Source organism: Neopelma chrysocephalum, unplaced genomic scaffold (genome assembly GCF_003984885.1).
Source record: "Neopelma chrysocephalum unplaced genomic scaffold, ASM398488v2 Primary Assembly neopelma1_59, whole genome shotgun sequence".
In the NCBI taxonomy this organism is placed as follows: Eukaryota; Metazoa; Chordata; class Aves; order Passeriformes; family Pipridae; genus Neopelma; species Neopelma chrysocephalum.
In genome coordinates, this window is record NW_020897714.1 from 16,455,296 (window position 1) to 16,474,928 (window position 19,633).

Genomic DNA, 19,633 nt, shown 5'->3' on the forward strand with positions numbered 1-19,633 from the left:
TATGATATTCAGTACTGGAAATATTTCTGCCGATGACAGTTTCTGCCCTGAAGGAATGCAACACACCTGTGTTGGAAGAATCCCTGGTACAAATAAGAATTTTACAGTACTGTTGGCTTGAGGGGAAAAAACTGCTGTGCCATCATTAGCAGCTCATACCTCTTATTTCTCTGAGGTGAAGCAAAATTTTTACTCTGAAAATATGTAGATTGTGCTTTCAAGAGATTGAGGAATCTGTAGAACTATGATCTTGCTGCACTGGGACCAGGATGGCTGTTGAACTTACACCTGGGCTGGATACCTCCTTTTTAGAGATGCCCTTCTAGTCAGTAGAGCAGCTTTCCACATGAACGTCGGAGAAGTCTTTCTGTTGAATACCATACCAGTGGTGATGCCAAAATGCAAAATAGACCTGAACTCACAGGCTCTGATGTCCTTGTCTCCTAGGAACTCTTTTTCGATTCTAGGGAAGTACTCATTGCCAAATCCTATTTTTTAAATTTGTTTTAGAAGGAATTTCTTAAAATCCTCATATGAAATATTTCTATTCAAGCCTGTGTGTCTTAAGGTCATAACATTCAGTTGTCCAAGGAATTCTGACCAAGAATACCCTGGAAAATAGAAGACGGACTCCAGGAAGTTAACTTCTTCAGGAAGGATTCCTAGCATTTTGGTTTTGAATAACCAAATAAATTCAGATCTGGGGAACATGGTGTTCTTACCCAACTCCTGCAGGAGCAGTGTGTGACACAAGCAGTAGAAAGGCAGCTGGAGGCTGCAGCAGTGGCAGCCCCTGGTGCCAGTAATTCTAGGGCCTTAAGAGAAGTGTGCCATGATTACAGGCAAATGCGCAGAGTATTCCTGCTTTCAGCAAACCACACAGTTCCTTCTGGTTTATCCTGTCCACCCTTTATAAGAAAGTATTTTCCGAAGAGCCTCTCACATTAAATGAAAAAGTGTCGCCTCTCAGGTACTTCTTAATTCTGAAAGTAAAGGGATGTTTTATTGTGTTGCCATAGCTGAGGAAATGCTACAAACACATACATTTGTCTGACAGATACATTTTTTTTATTCTGTATCACTACCATTCACCTATGAAACTGGTGGATAGATTTAAATCTATTAATGGCTGGGACCTCGTTTCAAATTTATCAATATAAGGACCAGACCTTCATACTCTATGTATGTTCAACTGAACGTACACAAAGTGTCTGGCAGTAGTAGCAGTGTGTCTTAGATAATGGGAACCTATCTGGTAATAGCAGCAACCTGCCTAAGGTAATAGGAACTCTAGGTCTACTCAGGCTTGGATTACTGGCTTATTAAGAGCAGATCTAAATGAAGTCCTACTTTTTCTTGCTGTTAGTTGCAAGTTTCAAATAAATAAAATTGTCTTTCGTTTCATTAGAAACAAACTATGTAGTTGGTGCATTTTGCTTTCCAATGAGAAAGTGAGTGTTCACAGTTAGATGTTAAGATGCATACTCAGTAAGGTCAATCATGACACAGACCTAAACATGGGTACACTGAGAGAAGGTTTTGTTAGTGTGCTTGAGCCCACTTACAAGAATTCATGTGACAAGGGATGATTGCTCCCATACAGACATTGTATGGATGAGTACCTGAAGTCATAAGATGAGGCTTCATTTCACCTGGCTTTAGATGACTAGGTGAGATGTAAGTCTCATGAGTCTCATTGCAGACTCATCTGACATAATTTTGTGTCTATTTTGAGATGTGACAAATCGTGCCTTAAAGTATCTCTTTCTTCTGCTGACTGTTAAGGATCAGTTAGGTAGTAATACTTTCTAGCATTCTAGATAAGGTAAGTCAAGGGCAGTACCTTGCCCTTAAAAAAGACAGGAGTGATATTTCTAAGTCTTTCGGTAGTGATACTGCTTGCTGAGGCAGTTGTATAAATTTTCACATTGCTGTGCTGTGATTCTTCTTGTCTGCTGATTAGAAACTCACTTGTAGAGAGAGGGGACAGCTGGATGAATGCATCTTAATATTCCTCCAAATTAAAAAGCCAAAGCTGTGAATGGCATCATATCCTATCTGTCTGTCTGTTTTAGGATTAATTGCTAGAGTTAGCCTGAGTCAACCAGTTTGGAAGCACTGCTACTTCTGCAGGGGACTTGCAGCACAAGATACTTGCTCAACAGCTGTACTAACTCTGGGATTAACCTCTTATTTGGCATGTAGCTTCTCTTCTGTGACGTGATTTGTGGAATAGGAGTAATACCACTGGATCTTAGCATTTGCAAATGCTAAATCTTGCAAAATTGTAGGGAAAGTAATCTTTTCAGCTGAGCAACTAAGATGAAAGGTCACTTCTTTGTAAGCTTGTAAAAGGAAATTAGTTCCAGGAGCATTTTGCAGACTTTAGTTTTGAAGCTTTGAGGTGAAGTGACAGTAACTTTCTATAAGGGAAGAGAATACAGTCTATGGCCAGTACACCAAATTTTTTGACAAGGAAATGAGTGGCTAGCTTTGTAGTGCGCTGTTTTTTCTGTAAAAGTTTGTATTAAGCTGTTTTATGATTGCAATACATGGTAAAATGAAAATGCAGTGTTTTTCAACAACAGACATAAGTGCATCTATAAGGGAATCTAGAGAAGGATGTCTAATCCGTTCTTTTCCCATACAGGTACCTCATTCAATTTAAAACAATATGGATTGTTTAACAGAACATCCCTTTTCTGGCTCTATCATTTTAAAAATGCATATTATCTGAGTAAAATATCTAAAAATAATACCACCCCAACCTTGCAAAATCACACAAGGGCTAATTCTTGTAACAAAATATAATTGTAGCACAATTTGGTTTAGTTTGTATTTGTCATGTAATAGTCTTGTTCCAGAATAACGCAAGTTAATTTCCCCCTGCTTTTAATCAAACTCCCATTTTTAAACATTTAAGTTTGTAATTTATATGTCTGAGAAAGGCTAGACATTCTTAAACTAGAAACTGCAGATGAAAAATTTCCATTAAACTTCAGTTAATACAAACTTGAGGGTGGAGGTTGAAAATAAGAGATTTAGTGAAGCACATTGCCCTTAATCTGGGCTCTGTAGTAGATGTAGATTAAATCCTGCCTCAAAGTATTTGTCTTTTGAAATCGGAAGTAGGAAAGGGAGAAGAGTAGAATGATTTCTGATGCCTTCTCATACACTTCTATTTATATAAATCTAAAGTTGTCTTGGAAAAAGAAGAAAAATACAAAATCCAAGTGTTGTTTGATAGCTAAAAATTCATGACTGACTCAAATTCTCAAATGTACTGCACTTTTCAGATCCTCTAAAGAAAGATCTTCCAGAGACAAAGAACGTTCAAGAGACCGCGATAGAACATCCCGTGATAAAGATAGAAGCTCAAGAGAGAGGTCACCACGAGATTTCAAAGACAAGAAACGTTCTTATGAAAGTGCTAATGGCAGATCGGAAGACCCAAGGAGCTCAGAGGAGCGTGAAGCAGGGGAGATATAACTGGCTGTATATTCACCTGATCTCTAGCTTCCTATGGAGTTGCATACTTTGGTTTAGTTTACAGTTGTTCAAAGGGACACCAGTGAGCAGTTCCAGACACTGATCCAACTAGGGTAGATGTACAGTATATAAAAGTGGTTATAACAAAGTCAGAATTAAACCCCATCAATTAATGATGCCTAAAGCTGGGTCCTGGACTTCCACCAAGTTGTAAAACTTTTCTGAAAGATTTCTCCTTATTCAGGACAACAGTTTTATGTACCAAGATGCAGATCTCAATGTTTTTAATCTCCTTTCCAATACAAGTTAGTGAACAAATTATATTGTACTACTTGCCTTGGGTGCTTTTGAACCTTTATAAATTCTCCAATTCTGCTCCAGTCAAAACAGCAGCATTGAAAGGTTGTATTTGGGGGGATTTTTTTTTGTTTGCTTTTTTGTAAGAGGGTGGGTGGATGGATATTGACTTTTACTCTAAGGTTATGTTCCCAGTGTTGGGTTTTATTTTTGTTTGGGATCCTAAGAGTTGATTACAGTGGGAGCATTTAGACAGGAATGTGTGCTGGAGAAAGCAAAATGTCTTTTTACAGTGCCTATTTAGACTTGGAAATTGAACAGCTGTTGCATTACGTCTTTTTTATTTCTACTTAAATTTTGAAATCAAAGCCAGTCCCATATCTGTACCATTTGATTGGTATGTGTTCAATATATTTGTTTTTTTCCATAAGGACTCTTTCTGCTTTTTCTTGTGGGGTGCATCCTTAATTGTATTAAAACAAACAAAAAACCAGCAACAACAAGCAAAAATTAAGAACAAAAGAAATAAAAAAAATAAAAAAGAAACCATATTGTCCAATAACTTAACAAGGATATACTGGTCTCTTTAAGGTGTTAATTAGCAGTTCAGTCTTTTAAAAACTAACATCTGGTTTTTAGAGTTTTTAACATACAGATGTGCTCTAGGAGAAGCGGTCATTTTGATCACAGTCCTGATTATCCTAAAATCTTCAAAAGCAGAAACCTGTGGAGTCAGAACTGTAGAATGGTTTGGGTTGGAAGGGACCTTAAAGATCATTTAGTTCCAACCCCGCTGCTGTGGACAGGGACACCTTCCACTAGACCAGATTGTTTAAGGCCTCGTTCAGCTTGGCCTTGAACACCTCCTTGGATGGGGGATCCGGAACTTCTCTGAGCATCCTATTCCAATGCCTCACCACCCTCACAGTAAAGAATTTCTACCTAATATCCATTTTAAAGCCATTCCCCTGTGTCCTGTCATTACATGACCTTGTAAAAAGTCACCCTCCAGCTCTCTTGTAGCCCCTTTAAGTACTGGAAAGTGCTGTAAGGTCTCTCTGGAGCCTTCTCCAGGCTGACCTCTCTCAGCCTGTGCTTACAGGAGAGGTGCTCCATCCCTTTGATCTACTTGGTGACCCTCTTCTGGCCCCAGTCCGACAGGTTCATGTCCTTCCTGTGCCGGGGACACCTGAGCTGGATGCAGCACTGCAGGTGGGGTCTCACCCAAGTGGAGTAGAGGGGTGGAATCCCCCCTCTCGCCCTGCTGCCCAGGCTGCTTTTGATGCAGCCAGGATACACTTGGCTTTCTGGCCTGCCAAATGCACATTGCTGGGTCAGGTTCAGTCACTCATCCACCAGCATCCCCAAGTCCTTTTCTGCAGGGTTCCTCTCCATCTGTTCATCCCCCAGCCTGGATTTGTGCTTGGCATTGTCCTGACCCAGGTGAAGCACCTTACGCTTGGCCTTGTTGAACTTCTTGAGGTTCACATGGACCCACCTCTCAAGCCTGTCAGCGTCCCTCTGGATGGCATTCCTTACCTCCAGCATGTTGACTGCACAACACAGCTCAGTGTCATCAGCCAACTTGCTGAGGGTGCACTCGATCCCAGTCCGTGTCGCCGACAAAACGTAAAGGGGTTGCTGTCCATTCTGTTGGATTGAAAGTGCTTTGGGGTATTTAAACTATTCAGATGTGCTCTACTCCCACACAGAAGAATTTAGACATTGGTAAATTTTTTGTCGAGTTCTTGCCACTGAGTTACCTAACGCTGAAGTTTAAGAGCAGTATTTGTCATGATTTATTGGCATTTTCAGTGGGTTGTGCAGTGTCTCTGTAGGCCTGCTAATCATCAGTGTGTAATACTTTTCACTGCATTTTCCCTCAGTGTCTTTTCTGTAGCATCTTCAGTATGGTCAGAACACTTGGGTGATAATTCTAATGCGTGAGATAATTTAGCATTATTTTGGCTGGCAGTGAAAGCTAGAACAGGACCTTTACACCTCTGCAAGGACTTGGATTCAGCATTGCACATTCCACTTTGAATTGATTCCATTTTAATGATGACTAACTACTTAACACTTTTTATTATTTACCCATTTGAATTCTGAGTATGAGTTTCCTTCCTGGGAATGTTTTATGACTTCCTGAGTGGCCCAAGTGCTTGATGAATGAAAGTTACCAGTGTTTGTCCCTCTAGTACTGGCCATACTGTGTAAATGGTAGATAACATCTATTGTCACAGTTTTAAGTGAAATTCTAGTGGTGTGGCAAAAGGTGAACAGTCATTTCTAGATACATCTCGCATAGCACAAGTGCCAGTGATTCCTCTGGAATTCCTGTCTGGAATAACAATATTCCAGAAATACTGAGGACCTGTCTCCCCTTGCAGCCAGCAACTAGAAATTTTATGTTGTAAAAGGGGGGAGTGGTGGTGAAATTTGCAGACTGTGACATAACACTGCTTAGACTCCTTACTAGCAGATTTTGGATAATACGCCATTTATTTTACAAATGACTTTTAATTACAAAAGGGTGATTGGGTTTGGGCCTTCCCTTATTTAGAGGTTTTTGTGGGGTGGTGAGCTTCATAGTATCCAAGTACCACACCAGTGTTAAGCAGAAGGAAGATGAGGCTTACCTTTGATTTCCTGATAAGATAATCTGAATTATATGTGGAAGTGCAGGACTGAAGTGCAGTTAGGAAGAAAACTGAATTAAAGTGACTGATGAAACACGCTTAAAATGCAAGAGGTCTGGAACATCTGTCAGAAAGGGAGACTGTTTTATTAGTTGTGCCTAAGTATGGGTCTTCCACCCTCTCATCAGAACCCAACTACCTTAATTTCCAGGAATGCAAAACTGAGATATTCATCACTTCTAAATTTCCTGCTGGACAACTGAAGAGTGGTATTGACTGACATTAGTCTTCATGGTCAAAAAGATTATGAAGTGGAGCTCCTGAAGGAACGTAGGGGTGTTGCAGCTAAGCATCAGCTCTTGAGATCTTTGAAATTTTGCTGATGCAGTTGTGGCTCCATAGCCACTTTTACCAGGCTGCAAGAGTGCAAATTGTGCAAAAAGAGTAGATTATTTCACTGATTTAAAGTGTTGAAAATGCAGTGAACCTGCAAGCATTATTACCAGAATCACTCAGGGTTAGTCAGGGGAGCATAAAACAGAAGAAGGTTAAAGATGGTAAGCAGCTAGAGGATGGCACATTACCAGAAATGAGATCCCCTCCTGAATATAGTATCATAGAATTGGTTACCTTGAAGAAGGCCCTCAAGATCATCAAGTCCAACTGCAAACCCAGCACTGCCCAGTCCACCACCAAACGGTGTCCTTAAGTGCCACATCTACACACCTCTTAAATACCTCCAGGGATGGCATCTCAGCAACTTCCGTCCACAGTCTGGTCCAGTGCTGGATGACATATGTGAGTTGCTTTTCCCATTGGAGCAGGAGAAACCACACAGTAGAACAGTGACATTTCCAAGCAAAGAGGTGCTTGGCCTACTGCCACCATATTCCGTTACCCACCATTGGACTTGCCAATGAAGCTGGCAGAGGAGTCTGTTCATCTCCGTCCTCTTGCCTTCCATCAGGTATTGAAGCTGAGAGTCACCATCCTGTTGCTACAATGCAAACCCTGCCTTGGAGCTCATCCGTCTGTCCAGCCTATATTGCACCATCCATCCTGCCCCAGGGGCAGTGGGAGAAAATAGGTGAACCAGCTCCCTAAGCTGATGCCAGTGCAAATGTTAAATAGCCTCCGAGCAGGGATTGTCTATTTAGCTGAAGAGAGAATGGTAGCAATTCATCTTGAGACCCCTGGGGCCAGTACAGGATTGCTAAGGACATGGGTGAGTACATCTAAATGGGTGGTTCTAGCTGTAGGAACACAGTATCTCAACAAGATGCTCCTGTGGTGCGGAAAACGATTCAGTGAGACGTGTGCTGTCCCCGCCAGGACTGTTACAGATTCAAGCAGTTTGGGATTGCAGTCATCATTAAATTAGGTATAAATGCACCAGAGGTGATGTCAATGTGCAGTGTGAGGGCCTGCAGCACCCGCTTACCCCCCCGCTTTACTGTTCTTCATCCCGTATTTCACATGCCTCCTTCCTCACTACAGTTGTCCTTTGTTCAACAGACAGTAGAGGTTAGTTTCTCCTGATGCAGTGGCTTATAAAAAATATTTAATGCACTCTTCATTCAGTCCTGCATGATGGTCTTTTGTTGTTTGTTTTTTTGGGGGGGGGAGGGTTGGAGAGGTTTTTTGACTTTTTGCTTTGATCATTTTTTTCCACTTGATTCTTAATAAATTCTTGCACTGTTACTATTGATGTAATTCTTTAATTCTTCTTTTCAGTAAGACCTGAAATCCAGCTTTCACTGCAGCCTACAAAACTGGGAAAAAGCAGACTGCTGGGCAGGAGTTGTATCAGCAGCTGGAAATACAAGGAAAGAAGAAGAAATGTTTGTTTCTAGCCCTGGCTCTCCTCTTTATCCCTGCTTTCCTGTCTGTGGGCATATAATGGAGTCAGCAGGCAATTAGAAAATTCTCTCATGACTTCTCTCTCCTGGCTCTGGCTTTTCACCTCTTGTTGCTGGGGAAACCACAGTCCCAAATCCCCTTCCCAGGCTCAGTGGTGCTGCCAGGGCACTGCAGGCAAGCAAAGTCCTAGAGATGCACCATCAGGGAGGCAGGATTAGCTACCAACAGAGCAGGGCTGGACACAGGCAAGGTCAAAATGCTGTGGCTGTACAGCCCTTTGCCAGGCTGAAATGATCTGACAAATGCTGACTGTAGTAAAGTATTGATGGTGATGCTCAGTTAAGAGCACAAAGGTTAGAAATCATTCCAGGTGCTGGCTCAGAGAGGCTGCCAAGAAGGCAAGTTCACAGCACTGGCTGTCAGGCACCATCAGGCCGGCTCAGGGCTCTCTGTCTCCATCACTGGAAGGTGGTAAGTGGGTGGGGACTTTGCATGGAACTACTGTAACTTTAAAGTTGCTGCCGTCTTCCTAAGCTCATACTGGTTTGCAGCAGAACAATGGGAGTAAAGAACTGCTACCAGGCTGGGGCAGCCACCGCCCTGATGGAGGGTGGGACCATATTGCAGATGTCAGCTCCAATGTTCTTCCTTGTCCTAAAATTTTATTTCTGCTTGTAAGCCCATGCAAATCTCTGCTGATGGTCTGTGCTAATGGGACATTTAAGCATGATGTTGGGATCCACCTGCTCTGCTTGGTGGCTATGGTCAGTGGCTGCCAGGTGTCCTTGCTGGACAGCCTGTGGAGGCTGTATGGAGATCAGCAGCACCAGCAGCAGCAGTAGGTTCCTAATTTGTCCACTTTTGTGGTTGTGCAGAGGGGAGGTGAAGCACCATGTTGCTGCCAGCAAGAGACACACCACAGTGCATCCTCCTGAGCAAGCACATCCAAGAACTTCAGAAGCAGAATCCTGGGCTCTCCAAGGCAAGCACACAAAATATTCTGACAGTACAGCAGCACTGACATTTCTGTTGCCCACTGAGTAAGCAAATGATTCAGTCTGGGATGCTGTTGACTCACACCAGGAAAAAGTCAGTCCTGTGTGTCTTAGGCTTGTTTGATGCTGCCCATGTGCAATCTGACCAGTATAATTGTGCCTTGAACTGGCTCAAACCCACCTCACTGCGTAAGTTGGAAATGCTCTGGTATGGCCCATAAGGTTAACTGAGACTCAGTGCTATTTCAATTGCACGTCTGTTATCCCAATATTAGCTTTAGCAAAGGTAAAGAAAAAAGGTGTCTGCTTTCTCATCCCCTTTCCCTAAAGCCAGATGTTGTCACAAAAGAAAAAAATATATATTTTGCAATATTGAAAACTGAGAAGGTTAAAATAGGTCTGGGGGCTTTTTTGGTTTGCAGCATGAGTCACACCTCTGCTTTTATGAGACATGAGTGCCACACTGGATGTACAGACATTTGAATTCAGTGGCTGTTCTGTTCTTCCAGGGACCATTGGCTCCTAGTGCTGATTCAGACATCACAATTCACTTCTCAGATCTCAGTATGATCTTTTGTAGGCAGCAATCCTTCCTCATCACACATTGTGCCATCTCAAGCCTTGTGATGCCTTTTATTTAGCAAGGAAGGTGAACTGAAGGTCTAACAGGGCTTCCTTGCTCCTCTCCAGTTCTAAAAGAAGCGACGACCCTGGTACCAAACATGGGGTAGAAATATTGCTGCTTCCAGCATGTTCCTGTCTGGGCCGTACCCTCACTGCCTTCTACCCATCATTGGGTGTTTGTAGTGCTGGGGCCTGAAGAACAGGCCCTGAGCCAAGGTTGACCTATAGATTAATTTTCCAACCTAATATATTCAGCCTAGTATTGTATTTAGCCATATATCTGCTTATTAACCAAGATGGTGTATAATCCTTAGTAATGCTTTAAAAGTACATATTTATGCTTGTTAGCACAGCATATTATTAATAATTAGTAAGGCTTGTATGTGTTATAACTGTGCCTTTCTTTTCAGCCAAGGCCGGGAAAGCAGTAGGCCTCACATGGTTGCAGCTGGTTCATATTTGAGATATAAATGTAGCCGTAGCTCTGTATTTAGAGACTAGTCAAGGCCATGGGGGTATCTGACAGTAGTTAGTCTGAACTGACTCCCTGATTTTGCACTGAGCCCTGACCAGGCTTCATGGGAAAACCGAGAGGAGAAGAAAGCCAGATTGTTTTCCACACCGATTGAGTGATGTAAGCTGGTTTGTTTAATACTATATAAGCTGGACCCTCTAGACCCTCTCACAGCAAAGATGGAGGCTTCACCCTACTAGTTGATGGACTGCATAGGATTTCCCAGTTACCAGGAAGAGGCTCTCCAGTCCTTTGCCGTGATCAGGGCCTCCCCAGCTGAAGTGCGGTCTGGGTGATGGTAAAGTGTTATAGGGTAACTGGTGATGTATTCCTCTCTAATCACTATAGACTCTTTTGTAGTAAAGGTTAGATGCATTGCTAAGTGTATCCTTTCATAAGCCACTGTTTCTTTTGTAATTCTTTACTGTTTTACACTATAGTATTCTTTAAAGTTATTCTTTAAAGTTGGTGTCTGTGTTCCTTCATCCTCGTTCCCGGGGAAAAACAGATTGGCAAAACAATGTTTAAAATGGTATCTTGAAGAAGCCCCTACTTTCAGTGTAAAGCAACACCTCTGAGGGACATATCTGTACCTACAGCCACAGCTCTATGGCAAAAGAGCTCAAACACCCCTTCACTTCATTCACCAACAATACCAATGGCCTTCATGCAAGAAGGGTGGGCACATTAGAGGGTTTCCCTCTGGACCCAGCTAGGAGGATTTCCTAGAAGCTTCTCCAGATTCTCTGCAGGGTCTCCAGTCCCCCATCTGGGCAGTCACAGGGTATCTGAGATGACCTCCCCACCTTGCTCACCTCACCTCACCTCTCTGCTGCCTGTCATAAAGGCAGGGACAGGAAGGCAGCTTGGCTCAGACTCTAGCAAGAAAATTATTGGGCTCAAATGCCTTGACAGCTAGGTTAGCTACTTCTGTAAAACACTCCCTGTCATTTCAAATTGCCATGGTATGTTCGTAGCCCTTGTCTCAGAGTGATTTGGTGATGCTGCCACTCTTGGATTTTATCCCAGCACTGATTTGTATTTGCACAGGGTTATGCCTTGCAATGCACCTTCCTCTGGTAAGTTTTTGCTTTGTCACCATGGTGACTGTAGTTTTTCAAGTTAAATTCAAGTACATATGTGTTTTAACAGTGTTTAGGTAATATTTTGAATCAGGAAAGTGGGTCTCTACAAGGTCAAGTTTTTTTTGTGGGAATGCTTTTTTTTTCTCCAGCAACATGACCAGCAAAGCACTTTGATTCAACTAGCTGAGTGGATAAACTTCCTGCATGAGCTTCTGCTCACTCCTCTTCCCCTTTCTCAGTATTTTCCATGTGTTTTCACTGTTCTAGCTTAGGTCAGACACAAAGATAACTCCAGGGCATTTAGCTGATTTAACATGTCACAGCCACTTGTCACACTACCCATGCTACATCACAGATTTGTTATCTCACATATCTTTCTGATGTCCCACAGGTTGTAAGAAACCCATGAAGCTTGGTGTGAGGGCTTTGGTCCCACTCACCAGTGGTGCTCCACAGGAAATCTCTTCCCACTACCCTTAGGTATGATGTTTCCCTTCTGTTTCTCTTCATGGAATCAGTTTTCCAGAAGAATGCATACAGTATGCACAGCACCACATAGTTACCGGTTCAGTAAGTAAGGAGTATGTTTGGTTTGCCTCCCAAGTACATGAATGTTGCTGTTTTGCAGAGGCACAGTGAGATGCAAGGAAAGCTGGACAGGACTGAACAGTGAGGCTACTGGAAAACCGGAAACTCAGCTCAGTTATTCTCCATCTCAAGATGTTGTCTAATCTATGCTCTTTTGGAAAAGCTTTCTGCCATCCTTTGAAATCTCAGATAAAAAAAAGGGGGGCCATGTACTCCTAAACCACACACGTCGCACAAACTTTTAAAATGTAATGTATCCCCCTTTTCTAAATGGATTTTAAAAATAACCTACTCTTTACTGCAGCCTGAATTAGGTTTGTTTCACATGCTTTGCTTTTGCAACACCTTTCTGCATCACAGGAGCAGGGAACACAAGAGCCTTAAATCACCATCGGCCAGTGTTGCAGGCCCCTGTCAGCCCAGGGTGCCTGTGACAATGAAGAGCAGGTCATTACAGCCAACCACCCTCATGGTAAATGGTGTTCTTAACATGCATTAAGGCAAGTCAGTAAAAAGGGGAAATTATTTTGAGCTTTTCAGAGCTTTAACTACTTGTACTCCCTCACAGGGATTTGAGGCTATAAATATTTTTTACACGTCTTGTTCTTTTTTTACAATCCTTGACAATGCTGTGCAATATGCTTTCCCTTCTCCCTGAGCCAAATAGAATAGCGAAGCAAATAAAGCAGCCTGCCCCATCCTCCCTCTCTGGCAAGAGTTCATCTTCTGGACTTTGGGATTTAGCATCCTTTGCCAAACAATTGGAGTGGGTGAGGAAAACTATGCGTTCAGTGAAGGAGAACTTTGCATTTTTAGCTGTTTACAAAATTGTTGCTTCATGGTCAAGTGAAAAGCTTCCCTTCACATCACCTGCGAAGCCTGACTGCTGTGAGTGTGATGGGTGCCCAGGTGGGAATTTGAGCTGGTTTTGGTAAAATCTGCAGTACCACCAGTAACCGTGCACTATAACCAGCTACCACTGCTGCACATCGCCTTCTCTGTGCTACAAACGAGAGGACGCATCTGCTTTCTCTGTGTTTATTGTGTTACACTGAAGCAAACCAGCATGTGGTTATTTGCAGTTATTAGCTGATTGTTTCACCACGTCTAAGGAATACGAAGAAAAGCAATTAAATAGTTCAGGACTCAGTTACCACTGAAGGGAGGCTGAGGCTGTGCAACTGGACAGGATGTCACATGCTGGGCTGAGCCCACCATGCCACCCACTCAGTGAGGCAGCAGCTTCCCTCAGCTGGGTGCGCTCTGAGTAGCACAGGAGCCAGTGAGCTCGGTGCTATTGCCCTCACCAGGGAACACAGCCAGAGTAATTTGCTGGGAGTTACGCTGTGAAATCCATGGCCTGGAGATGTTCATGCCTGCCCAGAGAGACCCAGTGGTGACCACATTCATTGTTGTAACCCTCGTGCTGAAAACTGCCCTGAGAAACCAAGACTGGAAAACTCTGCTGGCTCATGCAAGAAGGGACTTTCCCCATGTCTTTCCCAGTTCTTAGTCTTTCCCATACACCACTTCCCCTTTGTTTAATGTCAAACACAAAACGACACTCATGCCCCTTAAACAATGACCTCTACCAAGTTCCTGGAGATGCTTCAAAATGGCCTCCTTGTCATTCATGAGGATGGAGAGGTGGTAGATGAGTTAAAGAGCTGCTGGTGCTGCTGGAAGGAGCAAGTCTTTCTTTTAGGAATAGCAAGCTTAAAGTCATCATCTTAAAATGTAATCTTAAAGGACAGTGGCCAGAGGAACCCACCTGGAGCATTGAAACTGTGAAGCACATCAGGATTTGTTGGTTGACTGTGATGTATCTGTGGGTTTTGTTTAGCTGTAGAAACTCATTTTGCTAAGGAAATTATTGACATTGATATCTATATTGTATAAGCCTTTTTTCTTGCCTTTTTTTTTTTATTTTTACATTTTCATTCTTCCAGCTGGGGCTGGGGGCCCAAAAGCAGCAAATCAGTGCTATCAAGATGTTTGAAGAGCATGGAGGGTGCACATCCTCACCAACCCTCCTCTTTGTAGACATTATTCAGGTGAGTGCAGATTTCATTGGTTACCTTCTCAAAGGAAGCTTTGCAGTCTCCACCAAATTTCTCCTCCATCAGTTGTAAGATAATGTCACAGATAATCTAAACAAGGACAAGGGAAGAAACAACCAGTGTGAACTTTCCTCCACATTAGAGGTATAAGAGCAAAACATGTATCTTTAGTTGGGATTCTTGGAAGGCAGAAAGGGGTACAGGAGCTATTTGCAGCATATTGCATGCAGAGTTTGTAACAGGGCATCAACAATATGGTGCATTATAGAATTCACAAAAAAATGTGGTCACTGCTGCTGTTTTTTTTAACTGTCCTATGTATCTAGTTATTGTTGACTGCACCTATCACTTAAAGATGGCTTTACAGGACTGATTCACTTGGTCCATCCATTGCAATCTTTCTTCTATCAGTGGACTGTCCCAAATGTTTAGAGGCCACGAGGAGCCCCATGTTGGACACTTATGGAATACATGGCTTGAGGGGCTAAGTTTCTTCCTGATCTTTCCTGCTCGTTGACTATCTAGCCCTCTTTAGCAATGAAGGTTCATTTGTCCTTACAGTCACTAGGTAGGTGGCACACTTTGAAATGCCTGTTTTCCTCAGTTCTACTCCTCAAAGGGGAAAACATCCTCCCCTCACAATTACACCCCTTGGGAAGAGGGCTACTGGCTCACCCTAAAGTTTTTGGGGTCAATCTTCAGCTGAGTGGCATGTTTCTTGCCGAGTGGGTTCACTATCCCAAGAAAAGCCTCAGAATTGTCCAGGTGTTGCACCATGTTGTTGATGGCAGTGAAAACCTTCTTGCCATGGCCCCTGACTTGGTCCGACTGTTTCATCTCTTCAGCAGAGTCCATGCCTTTGAAATGTGTGAAGTAGGACTTGGTGTCAGGGTGCTCAGTAAACATCCTGTTGAGAAATGAGAGACATCCTAACTTGTGAACCCAGGCATCAGTGCAGATATGACTAAACGTTCCAGGCCTCATCTTATGCATTTATTGCCCTTTTTCCTTCTCTTTATTAGAACAGACACCTCTGTCCCCTGCATTTCTTGTTTCTGCTTTGCCTTTTGCATCTGTCCACAGCGCCCTATGCCCATGGCAGCCTGTCCCCTCCCTCACCTTTTCTTCAGTGTTAACTCTGTGTTAGGTTACTTACACAGGGAAGTGGGAGCATGTTCACATGAGGTAAGTGTGACAGCATAATATTCCCAAAGATGTTCTGGACAGCAGATATGACCACTGTGATTCTGATGGGTGTTTTCATGGAGAAAATCTATTATTGGTTTTGCTAATTAACCCCTTCCTAGAGTCCATCCCAAAGCTTTCTTCCTGCCTGTGATGGATTGCTGTCTGACTATTGGGTTTGACTATAGTTTGACTACTGCTCATTTCATTTATTCAAAAGTAACACAATTCAATATATTTAGAATTGCCTTTAATCAATTACAGTCATCTTCATCAAGCTCTTAAAAAAGCAGTTTACTCTGTTAGGTAAACCAGTTATCCCCCTGAAGTATCAATAGCAAATTCCAGATTGCATTTCACAGAGTCACAGAGTGGTTGGGCTTGAAGGAACATCTGGAGGTCATCTGGTTCAACCCCACTGGTCAAGCCGGTTGCCCAGGACCATGTCCAGACAGCTTTTGAGTATATCCGTGGATGGAGACTCTACAACCTCTCTGGGGAACCTGCACCAGTGCTCAGCAGTCCTCACAGTAAAAAAGTGTTTCCTGATATTCGGAGAGAACCTCCTGTGTTTCAGTTTGTGCCCATTGACTCTGGTCCTGTTTCTTGGCACCATTAAGAAGAGGCAGGTTCTGCCTTCCTTTTTATAATCTGCCTTCAGATTTTTATATACACATTGATAATCTCCCCCTGAGCCTTCTCTTCTCCAGGCTGAACAGTCACAACTCTCTCAGCCTTTCCTCATAGGAGAGATACTCCAATGCCCTAATCACCTTCCTGGCCCTTCACTTGACTCTTTTCAGTATGGCCATGTCTCTCTTGTACTGGGGAGCCTTGAACTTCTCTATAGACAGGTCTGGGGCTGTAGGACTCTAAAGCAAAATCTTCTAGAGTAAATAACCCCAGGGAGCCAAGCTACTGGATGCTATTAGCCTTTTATGGCTAATAGCATCCTGACCCTAACTGGCCTTCAGGTTGTGTAGACTGCAGAAGGAAAGAGCAGTGTGTAACACTTTTTGAGGGTAATACAGGCATAAGATGTGATAGGCAAGAAAGCCAGAGGGAGGGGTAGAGGTCTGATAACCAGAAATAGTATTTAGACTGATCAATGCTTATGGAGGTGATACAAGTCCCAGATGAGTGAGGGATATGTGAAAGGTGAACAGAAGAGAAGAGAGGAAAACAGGATGAAAACAGAGGGGAAAGCCCATAGGAAGGTGTGGGGTGATGGATAGATTTAAACCTAGAGGGTATGGTATTCGGAATTTTAAGGTAAAAAGCAGCTGCAGCTCCCTGGATGGACTGAGGTTGACATGCTCCCCAGTACGACTCCCCAGTACGCCGCTCAGAGAAACAGAACGGAGCGTGGAACGAAGTGGAGATGACGTGGCCCCCCTCCATTCTAATCCCAGCAGTACGGAAGAACATTGTGGTACTGAGACCGTAGGGTACCTGTCTGATAAGGGAGAATCCAGATGTTCTGCTGCTGAAGCCAAGAACCATGTTGAACCCCCTCCTCAGGTGCCAAAACATGACCACCGCCTCCCTCCCATTAAATACACCAATCAGAAATAAGAAGTAGTTATGACTAGAGCCACTCAAACTCCACCCAAACATAAAGAAAATAGTACAAAAATAAGTTGGGAATAGGGAGAAAGTGGGAGAAAACCTCCACCGAAACTGCTGGGATCAGTCGACAGGCTGAGTCCATATTCTCCCACCCCAGAGGGGTGCCTTGGGTGAGAAATATACTCCATGGGCATTAAATGCTGCTCTTAGGACTAGAGCTTTTGCTTATGCTTACCCCATAGCATATTAGATTGCTTCGTATGAGAGCTTGTGCTTGCTTAATGTATGTATCAGTAGATTGCTTTAAAAATATTTTTGCAGTAGACACTATCACTGACAACCTTCGAACCTTATTAATGTCACAAATTGTATTAATAAAAAGTGTTATTTGTAAACTGTTAAAGTGAGTCCTTGCAGTCGCCAGCAGCAGATAACACCTTGGCAGGACCTGCTGAGGGGTCTTGGCTCTGGTGAGTTCCCCCTAACAAGGGAGGTCAAGGTACCCTCCAATCTTGTGAATCTGTTGGTGAAGGGTCTCATTACAAAATGCTGACTGACTGTCGGGCACCAGGGTCTCAACTCTCCTGGGGATCCCAACAGACAAAAATCTAAACTCCCATTTTTAATGTGACAGAAGGGGGCAATAAAATGGAACAGATGGACTGGAAAGGCCAAAGGAGAATCAGAAGTGAAATACTGAGAAGTTAACAAAAATCATTAAAGGAGTTTAGAGGTAAAGAGAAGAGGGAAATAAGGCCCACGGTTTGTTCCTATTCTCTTTCATACCACACTTTCTTTTCTTTACCTTAAATGGGTAAAGAAATTGTTCTTATCTCTTCTTCTTTTCCCACCCCTTCCTCCTTTCCTTTTATTTTTTCTTGTGTGGATTGCTCCTCTTCCTTTTTTCCTCCCTGAGATGGGATAAATCACAGCAGATCAAAATATTACCAGCAAGGGCTGCATGAAAAACATCAAGACATGCTCCTAGGCCTTAACTCCATCCTTCTTGCTGTTCCTCCTTCAACCCTCTGGCATAGGAATTGGATGGGCTCTTTCCTTACCTCACCAGCACAGTTGTCCCGTTGTCCTCAGCATCCACATACATCTTCTCCCAGGCACCGCGGGCACTTTGCACTTCTGCTTCGGAGAACGACATGGTGGAGGAGACGCTGGCAACGAAGGGTGCAGCAGGAGGAAGAAGGACAGGGAGGTCCTGGCAGGGTCTTTCAGCTCCAGTTCTCTCCTCAGGGCTCTCTAAATACTGCCCTGGGGATTTAAGATATCTTGAAGGGACTCTTTGTCTCCGTTCCCCTCGGTCACATTTCTGCAGGCTTTAGGGCTACCTAATCACTTTTAATCAGGAAAGAAACTAACCACATGAGGAGGGGGGACAAGCCCTCTCACCGTGGGTCAGGTGCCACAGCAAAGGTCTCACTGTCTGAGAAGAGAAAGGGAAAAAAGGGCAGTTTTCAGAGGCGAAGAAAAAGATCAATTCTCCTCCCCTCTCACCCTTGCCAAAGCCAGTGCTTGGCTCCCATTTCCTGAGGGATATCATTGCCCAGGCATTAATTTTCCTGGTTTTCTCCCCAGGAGCGCTGCTATGCTGTGGGCACTGTGGTGCTCTAATGTCCCCTCTTCCCAGCACCCTTTAGTCCTTCAGTCCAAAGATCCCATTTCCAGCTCCAGCAACTATCTCCAGTTCTGCTTTCATGCGATGGTCACTGCTTTCCCCATACCCCTCTGGTGTAGCAGGGCTCACTCCGCAGCTGCTCTTGGCTTTGGTCTCATGTGGGTGGGAGGCTTTGCCAGCTCAAAATGACAGCATTGCAAGGACAGTGATGGCAGGATGGCACAGCATCCACGCCCACAATGCCCTAGAAAGCCGCCTCATTGTAACACAGAAGATAAATGGTTCAGCTCAGCCAAGCCAGGAACACAGGCATTTCACTGCCCTAATCCTCTTGGTTTGCAGCTGGGATCTCTGTCCTATCTCTAAGGTCTGCCTGCCTGGGAGAGAGATAAGAGGCAGGAGAAGGGCCAGTGTGGAGCTGCAAATGGTATCTATGAGCCTGTTATCATCATGGTCACTTGGATCTGGAGGCAAAAATATTTCTTGGATTATCCCTGCCTGGGCTTAACCTCTGGCAGGAATGTTCTGGTTAAGTCCAGGGCACGCACACAAAATAAGGGCTAAGGGGCTTGAGAAACTGCTGCTGGATGCCAAGAGCAGACAAAACCTCATATTGTTTGGGTTGGGTTAGAGGAGGGAAGAAACAGATGTGAGGGGGAAATATGCAGCATGGCAAGCAAAATCAGCCTGATACCCTAGGGCAGAAGGAAAGTGCTGGCTCCAAACTTGCAGGGATTAATTGGACTTGCTGGGGTTGTATCCCACCATTGCTGAGGGATGCCTCAAACGACTTCACCAAAACTTGCCCCTGCACCTTCCCTCCCTCTCCCTTTTCATCACAGTAAACAAAGAGTAGTCTAATAAAAAGCTGCACAGTCATCTCCTTTCTCATCCCCAAATCCTCAGAAAAATTCCCAAGATCTCAGGAGATCCCAGGGTGGGGGGGTTATATTTATTGTGTTGCTGGGATCTCTGCCTCTTTGAAGGCAGACACTAGCCAATGTAGCACTGGTTGCCCAAGCCCAGTCACCAGCACATGAATGCAGGGGAAGGAGCAAGGACAGCACCACAGTGGTTGGCAATTCCCAGGTTTTGGGA

At 43.7% G+C, this 19,633-nt stretch overlaps 2 protein-coding genes across 6 annotated transcripts in view; one reads left to right on the forward strand and one right to left on the reverse strand.

The window, feature by feature from the left end:
* The window catches only part of LOC113965964 (putative RNA-binding protein Luc7-like 2), a 32,630-nt gene extending 28,414 nt beyond the window's left edge, over positions 1-4,216 (forward strand). For all 4 annotated transcript variants that reach the window (XM_027680079.1, XM_027680081.1, XM_027680078.1 and 1 more), the window contains one exon: positions 3,297-4,216. In XM_027680079.1, the coding sequence (XP_027535880.1) occupies positions 3,297-3,489 (193 nt within the window). In that variant the 3' untranslated portion in view covers positions 3,490-4,216. The remainder of the gene's footprint in view (positions 1-3,296) is intronic.
* Positions 4,217-13,133: 8,917 nt separating this feature from the next.
* On the reverse strand, positions 13,134-19,473 carry LOC113966097 (cytoglobin-1-like). 2 transcript variants are annotated; one of them, XM_027680367.1, is made up of 4 exons: positions 17,967-19,473; positions 14,827-15,058; positions 14,170-14,241; positions 13,134-13,467 (listed from the first exon to the last, which is right to left on the reverse strand). In XM_027680367.1, the coding sequence occupies exons 1-4, from the start codon at positions 18,059-18,061 to the stop codon at positions 13,462-13,464; spliced, it is 405 nt and encodes a 134-aa protein (XP_027536168.1). In that variant the 5' UTR covers positions 18,062-19,473; the 3' UTR covers positions 13,134-13,461. The 2 variants fall into 2 exon arrangements, with proteins under 2 accessions (XP_027536168.1, XP_027536167.1); XM_027680366.1 differs by lacking the exon at positions 13,134-13,467 and having other exon boundaries at positions 14,031-14,241.
* Between the last annotated feature and the right edge of the window lie 160 nt (positions 19,474-19,633).